This window comes from Rutidosis leptorrhynchoides, chromosome 2 (genome assembly GCF_046630445.1).
Source record: "Rutidosis leptorrhynchoides isolate AG116_Rl617_1_P2 chromosome 2, CSIRO_AGI_Rlap_v1, whole genome shotgun sequence".
NCBI classification, from domain to species: domain Eukaryota; kingdom Viridiplantae; phylum Streptophyta; class Magnoliopsida; order Asterales; family Asteraceae; genus Rutidosis; species Rutidosis leptorrhynchoides.
In genome coordinates, this window is record NC_092334.1 from 17,222,341 (window position 1) to 17,231,113 (window position 8,773).

Below are 8,773 nucleotides of genomic sequence, written 5' to 3' on the forward strand. Positions count from 1 at the left end.
GCGCCATGCATTATCAAACTATAAAGACTATCAATATAATGTTAAAAGAAGGACTATCAATATAATTTTGGATAAATTACACGACCAAATGGTATGGTTAATGATTTTAATTTTAACTTTAATTAAATTAAGAAGTTAACAAGGTCATTGGTCCGGAATATTGGGGGGTTTTGGTGAACTAATTCGTCAATTTCTCACGCTCATGTTACTTCTTCCCACTTTATCTCTCTAAAACCGTTCACCGATGTCCGGAGACGTCGTGGAAGCGTCGGTCCGTCCACCGTTTCCGTGGACGAAGCCGCGCCGGTACCTTCGACTGCTAAGGTCATACAACAACCGGCAATGTGGAAACCTCCGGTGGAGCCTCCGGCGGTGGTTACGAGCAGCAGGACGCTGCTGCCAGTCCGTACCGTTGGTTCCGTCGTTGCCGAAAAAGTTGCCATTAAAAGTGATTATACAGGTAATATTTTATCCTTAGAGATAAGTTGTAGTGTTATGACCTGACCTCGAATGTTGAAAGGGGGTAGGACTAACCTTGACCGACTTGCAAGCTTGAGGGACCCTAATTTGATCACTCATTGCCTAATTAGAAGAAACTTGTTATCATTATGTTTGACGTGCATATCATCATGTATACAGTGTGAGAATAATTGTTTAAAATAACATGGTGAATGATGTATCTGTCTTACTGTGTAGCATACGTAATTACAGAATTAGTTGAACGTATCCAAAGATCGAGCTTATAATATAAGAAACTTTACCCTGTGTTTGTATTTGTATCTATATATTCATATATTTACAGAATAATTAGATTTTTAGTAACATATTTTCACTTATTGACAATGGTGGGGTGGGCTGTGCTGTGGGGTCTCCTTTTAGATATTTGGAAATTTCGTTGAAAATGAGTACCATTTGATTGTTCTTGGTGCTTTCAGGAGACCAAGACTTTAATTTATAATCCCCCAATTTCAACCTCATAGATCTATCTTCTTCAATGGCATCCAGTTCTTCCTCTCAAATTATGGCTTCAACTAGTGAAATTGTTAACAGTTATGACGTGTTTCTAAGCTTTAGAGGCGAAGACACTCGTCATTCTTTCGCAGATCATCTTTACGATGCATTAACACGAGCAGGAATTCTTACTTTCAGAGACAACGAAGAGATCAAAAGAGGTGAAGAAATAAGCCGCGAAATCAAACGAGCAATAAAAGGATCAAGGGCGTCAATAGTTGTATTATCAGAGAATTATGGAACTTCCACTTGGTGTCTTGATGAGCTTCTGCTGATCTTGGAACAAAGAAGAGAGTGTAATCATTTTGTTTTACCGGTTTTTTATCATGTGGATCCATCTGAGGTTAGAAAGCAAGCAGTAGAAGTTAAAAGTGGTTCAAGGTGGACTGTTGAGAATGTGAAGTTGTGGAAAACAGGTCTTATGGAGCTTGCTGATTTGGCTGGCATGGTTCTTAATGGGTATGATGATACTTTGTCTCTTTTTTATAATCTAAATTAGTGCAAATTGCGTAGAAAGATAATGTAAGTGTCAAATTTTGGCCAAAAACTATGATTGAAATTAGGGGTACATGTGGTCCTAATTGGAAGTTTTTTTATTCAGTTAGGTTACTTTACTAAGCAATTTGTTCTTAAGCAAACATGTCACATCACCTAAGAAAAAAGCTGGTTGAGTTTTATTTTTAAAGGTAAAATCAGTAGAGATAGCCTTAATTCAAATGACTTGGAATTTACTGACAGTTAGGTTGTTTTTTTGGGATCTTCCCTTTATTTATTGGTATAATTAATTGATGATATATTATTAACGTTGTGTTATAATTCAGTAGGCTTATAACTACCTTTAATGGTTATAAGAACAAAGAGAGAAAAAGAGAGAAGAAGGAGAGAAGAAATATTGATATTGATATTTCAAGAGAAATGGTGCACCTTAAATGGCTACCATACATGTCTATTTATAGCATAAAATATTACTATGCAAGAAATATAATAATAATAAAATTAACATCCAATCTAGATATTTTATAACACTCCCCCTTGGATGACAATTTTATTAGAGAATAACTAGTACTGCCTCGTTAAAAACCTTGCTAAAGAAAACCCATTGGGATAAAACTTTAGTTAAGGGAAAAAGAGTGCAGCATAGAGTTGACTCCCCCTCAAGTAGGCAACGTCTGAGTTGTTACATCTTCTGAACATGCCTCATGTCAATATTATGAACGTGTGTTCTGAAAATAGCAGTTGACAGTGCTTTGGTATAAAGATCAGCAGAGTTGTTGATTGAACGTATCTCATTTTAATCTGGTTGTCTTTTACGAGATCTTGAGTATATGAGAAGAATCTGAGGTTTTCATCTGAAACTGTATCATCTAAATCTTTTATGTACAAGTTTAGCCCCTGTGATTTGTCTACAGTCTCCTTCATGGTTTGCTCAAACCCTTGTTTCAATTCCTATTCCCTTGTAGTCTTTTCTGAGCGTTACCAACATACCATTCTTTTCCATCAAACTTATGACCGTTAAGACCGTCTATGGCTTTGGCGCCTCGTCAGTATTTATATTTTGTTCAGTCACTTTTGATACTCTTCTTTCATTTGTATTATGCAAGCTGCGTTATCTTCATATATAGTTGTTGGTGAAGATAGTTGTTAGTCTTTTATAGCGTTCTAGTCCACAAGAATCAATAATGATTTGTGTCATTGATCTCAACCAAACACATTTTCGAGTAGTTTCATATAATGCAATCACTTCGTCATGATTTGATGATGTTGTAACAAGTGTTTGTTTTAAGAACACCATGATTTTGTGGTACCTCCATTTAGGAATACATATCGAGTTTGAGATTTATCTTTATGAGGATTTGATGAATGACCTGCATATACATAATCAACCAAATCTTGTTTTGAAACGTTAGAATAAAATAATTTTAAATCAGCAGTTTCTCAAGGGTATCAAAATATGTGTTTGTCCCATTCCAATGTCTTTTTGTAAGGGCTGAGTTGAACCTTGTCAACAAAATAACTGCAAAAGAAATGTCAGGTCTTGTATAATTTGTAAGATACATAACAGTCCCAATTGTACTAATATATGGAACTTCTGATCCGTTAATATCTTCATGATCTTCACGGGGATGAAATGGATCAGTGTCAATATTGAGTGATCTAACAACCAATTGGTTTTATCTTAAAAAAAAAAATGTTTTAAAATCTTTTCAGTATAAGTTGTTTGATGTACAAGTAGACCATTAGGCATATGCTCAATTTTCAATCCAAGGTAATACTTGGTTTTTTCAAGATTTTTTATTTCAAAATAATTCTTTAGAAGTTGAATGATTTCATAGATTTCTTTATTTGTTCATATGATGTTAAGAACATTGACATAAACAACTACGATCACATATCCGAACATTGTTTTTATAAAACATACGTGCAAAATAAGTTTATATGTATACCCTTTTTTTTATCAAGTAGTCATTTAATCGGTAATACCACATACGTCCCATTTGTATAAACCCATTTAGAAATCTTTGTGATTTAATGGAATATATTCCCTTGGGTTTTACATTAGATGCTTATGATACCTTAACCCTTTAGGTATATTCATATATATCACTATTAAGTGATCCATACAGATAAGTAGTAACAACATTCATGAGATGCATTTAAATAACTACCAGGTTGATTAAGTGTCTAATAAGTAATTGTATCCATTACAGGAGGATAAGTTTTCCTCCTAATTCATTTCTGGTCTTTGTGGAAAATATTGAGTTACAAGTCTAGTTTTGCCTTGTAACTTCATTTGCACATTTCTTTTAGGATAAAAATTCATTTGTATCCCATACGTTTCACATCTTTAAAAGTGATAACGATTGATCCGAAAACTTTTATTTTATCGAGCGATTCTAATTCAGCTCTTATTGCTCCTTTCCATTGAGCTCAATCATGTCCATTTTGTATATTCAATGACAGATTTTAGTTCCAGATCATCATCTTTATTCATGATGTCATTGTAACATTATATGAAAATATCTCATAGAGATTTTAGTTTCATTTCGGTTCCATAATATTGCATAATTTATCGCAATTTTAGTATTTACATTTATTAATATCCTCTGCAGAAGGAATATTGATTTGTGGTTCTTCTTGAACACTTTCTCTTACCTCATTATCAGCTGATTTTCTTTTTCGAGGATTTTTATCTTCGGAACCAATTGATCTTCCACGTTTGATGCGTGGCAAAGACTCAACAGTGACATTATTGCCAGCTTTTGGAATTTCAGTTCGAGCTGGAGCATTTATCGCTGGTATATATGATTTAGTCACTTTTTTATATCTGTAAATGCATAAAGTAATTAATTTGCAAGTTCTTGCATATGCATTATTTTTGAACTTTCGTTTCACATTCTTTTGTGCGAGTTCAATATACCTTAATTGATGTTCACATCATGAAGCATCATTTTATTTTTTATTTTTTTTTCTCCCCCTAATCTAGGGAACAATGTTTTATTAAAATGACAATCAGCAAAACGTGCTGTAAAAACATCACCCATCATTGGTTCAATATATCTTATGATTGAAGATGTTTTATATCCAAAATATATTACCATCTTTCTTTGAAGAACCATTTTATTGTGTTGTGGTGATACAATTGGAACATACACTGCACAACCAATGTTATAAGGTGGAAAATATTTGGCTCTTGGCCAAAATCAAGTAGTAAGTGAAAATATTTATGACTTCCACATGGTATAATGCGAATTAATGTCGCAGCATGTAAATTTACATGTCCACATATAAATATTGAGAGTTTTGTACTCATTATCAATTGTCTATTTATTAGCTGCAAGCGTTTATCTATTGATTCAGCTAAACCAATTTTGTGTATGCATATGAGCAACTGGATGTTCAACAACAATCCCTGTAGATATATAATGATCATTAAATGCTTGAGATGTTAACTCACCAGCATTATCAAGTCTCATTCTTTTAATGGTGTAATCAGAATAATGTGTTCTCAATTTAATAATTTGTGCAAGAAACTTTGCAAATGCCATATTACGGCTTGATAACATACAAATATGAGACCATCCGCTAGATGCGTCTATTAGAACCATGAAATATCAAAATGGTTCACATGATGGATGAATTGGTTCATATATCTTACCTTGAATTCTTTCAAGAAACATTTGTGATTCTTTTTCACAATATACTTTTCATTAATCACCATATGTGCTTTTCATTAATCACCATATGTGTTTTTTTTTTTATAAATCACCATATGTGTTTTTTTGTATCATATATCCTTTTCACCATATACGCTTTTAATCATATGCGCTGTGTTTTTCACCATATGCGCTTTTAATCATATGCGATTTTCATCATATGCGTTGTGCTTTTCATCATATTCGCTTTTTATCATATGCGCTTATCATATGCGATGCGCTTTTTATCATATGCGCTTTTTTATGTGAATAGTAAATTAATTAATTTCGTTTTACTATTCATATGAATTAATTTAGATTTACTATTTTGTTAATTGAGTAATATATATATACATCATATACTTGTGACTCCGAAGGCTCAAATGAATTTGACCATATAGTTATACGTTGTACCTTGCACATTAATTTTCAGTAGAAGCTTTAGATGCATATTATTTTCAGTAGAAGCTTTAGATGCACTTTTTTTTTTTTAATCACCAAATACCACAAACACTTTGTTTGCGTTTGTTCATAATCATCAATGAAAACCATTTTCTTTAATTTTATTTTATACAATAAAATTAACGCATCATTATTCTTTTCAAAAACAATAATCTATTGTTATTGTTCACTTGTGCCATGTTTAACAACAAAAGTCAACAACCTCTGTCTTGTTTGTTGTGGCAACCAAAAACAACCTTTGCTTTTGTTACCGAGAATCCAAGACCAAAAAACAATTAATTTTTAATTAATCTTTTATCAAAACCATAAATGATTTTATTGATCTACGTTGATATGGCCATAAAGAATTGACGGCTGACCTACTTTTGTAAGTGTATTTCGGCTATCATCCCGAAAACGCACAACGACCTTTTTTTTTTTTTTTTATGAACTATTTGTTTCATATCTAGCTTAGGCAATTATTGTGAACATTTGGTCCCTATAAGAGCATTTATTTTTTAGACTTTTAGTTGATTTGTACTTGTCACAATTAGGGATAGCACCCGCGGGTCGTGGATGCGGATCCATTGGATCCATCACCCGTACCCGCGGATTTTTTTTAAGAGACATCCAATTGAACCCTTGTTCGTTGAAACAATTTGACTATATTTTTACTCCCCATTATTAAACGGGCCATTTTGATGCACACTCTTAAAAAAAATAATTTGTTTTTTAAGTTTTATTATTCAACCTCCTTTTTTCAACGGTCACGTTTTTAACAAAACATTTGACAAGTTTGGAAAAAAGTTTTTTATTGATTATCATCAAAAGTTTTCTATTGTCACTCTACTGGATGGAATTATGGCATACAACCAAAATTGCAACCCAACACTACATAAGAACAAAAAGGTTGTTTTTAATTAACATATGTATATGTGTTAAACTCGGAATAATAATAACTTATTTTAGAAAATTAACATAAGACATGTTGAAACATTTTTGTCACATTTAGCTCATCAAGTCTAATACTTATCATTGATAGATTTTATCACGTCTAGGAGATGTTTACTTTTTTCTTGTATTAAGTCCTACTTTCATTTACCTTTGTTTGGAAAAAAAGTTTTTTTTTTTACTTTGCTTTCCCCCTTTCTGTAAAACTCATTTAAACACTTTCTTTGTTTTTTTTTTTTTAAAAAAAACTTCCTTTTTTTTTACGTTACCCGTAAATTATAAATATATAAAAAAAACTTTTTGTTTAAATTTTTTTTCTAGTTTTTAAAAGGCCACTTGACCAATTTTTTAATTCTTTCACAACACCTGATATCGTGATCGTGACCTTTCACCAAAGCAAGAGATATTCTTGATAAACTAAACACGGACTCGTGTTTGAAATTGTCGGCCACAAAAAAAATTCATTTGATAAAAGTATATATATATATTTTTTAGTTATAGAAGGAGACCACTTCATTTTCAATACTTCATTTTTGACAAAAAACTATTCCATTTTACCATCCCTTTTTTTTACTTTAACTTTTAAGATATACTTTTAATAAAAATACAAACTACTTTTTCTTATTTTAACTTTTAAGATTTACTTTTAATAAAAATACAAACTACTTTTTGTATTTTAACTTTTAAGATTTACTTTTAATAAAAGTACAAACTACTTTTTCTTATTTTAACTTTTAAGATTTACTTTTAATAAAAATACAAACTATTTTTTTATTTTAACTTTTAAAATTATAAATTTAAGAATAAACATTAGTATGCATGAAATAAATAATGATTAATTGCATAAGTAATCATAAATGTTAGATAACATATAAAGACCCCGTCGTATTCGTATTGATCGGAATTAATCTCGACCCATGGTACCGTGTTGTCAAATGACGTGTTGCGTACATAAAGTACCGTGTTGTCAAATGACGTGTTGCGTACAATCATGAGGTCTTATTAACATAAATATAAATGTTAGTGAAGTTAATAAGAGTTAGATTACAGAAAATATAATTCAGGTGGTATAACCGACCATATATAACTTAAATAACATAAATATAAATGTTAGTGAAGTTAGTAAAAGTTAGATTACAGAAATATAATTCAGGTGGTATAACCGACCATATATAACTTAAATAACATAAATATAAATGTTAGTGAAGTTAGTAAAAGTTAGATTACAGAAATATAATTCAGGTGGTATAACCGACCATATATAACTTAAATAACATAAATATAAATGTTAGTAGTCCAAAATTTGATATATTCGAGTCTGAAAATTATTAATAATTTCATACCTTGATTAGTGATTCGTGATCGTTTGAGATATCTTTTAATTACACTAAGCTTTTCGTGCTGATAACGTGTTATAATTCAGTAGGCTTATAACTACCTTTAATGGTTATAAGAACAAAGAGAGAAAAAGAGAGAAGAAGGAGAGAAGAAATATTGATATTGATATTTCAAGAGAAATGGTGCACCTTAAATGGCTACCATACATGTCTATTTATAGCATAAAATATTACTATGCAAGAAATATAATAATAATAAAATTAACATCCAATCTAGATATTTTATAACACGTTGATGATTATCTTCAGTGGATATTTTGTGGATAATGTGTCAATGATATTATGTAACTAACGAATCCGTAGAAATCTTAGCTTGCAGGGATGAAACCATTGAAATTTTGACCCATTTAAGAGGAAACGGGCAGTTCAGGTCTGAACGCTAACATTGCTAAGTACAGGTCTAAATGGGCACTTTGTGTCCAAACAGGTTACTCAGTTTGACTGCAACCACCAATTGACCACCACTTTCCACGGAACACCATAGCACTGCTCACCAACCACCATCGTGAACACCTACCCACCATCATTTACCATCTAGCATCATCACCAAAATAACTACAAATGAATGTACATGATGTTGTTAGTTGTAGATCTTTCAATACTATGACCATAATAATGTAATCTTTGCTATGTTCTTTAGTATATCTAGCCTGTATGCCTGTAATGACTTTCAGAACATTTATTACTAGGTATATGTTCTTTTGTAGTTTAGTTTACTGCTTTACATTTAATATGTCAATTTTCACACAATTTCTTTTTTGTTGTGTTTTTGCAGGCCAC

At 31.4% G+C, this 8,773-nt stretch overlaps 1 protein-coding gene across 1 annotated transcript; it reads left to right on the top strand.

Annotated features, from left to right (window-relative positions):
* Positions 1 to 342: 342 nt before the first annotated feature.
* On the top strand, positions 343 to 1,510 carry LOC139887644 (toll/interleukin-1 receptor-like protein). Its single transcript, XM_071870714.1, has 2 exons — positions 343 to 460; positions 981 to 1,510. The coding sequence occupies exons 1-2, from the start codon at positions 343 to 345 to the stop codon at positions 1,508 to 1,510; spliced, it is 648 nt and encodes a 215-aa protein (XP_071726815.1).
* The last annotated feature ends 7,263 nt before the right edge of the window (positions 1,511 to 8,773 follow it).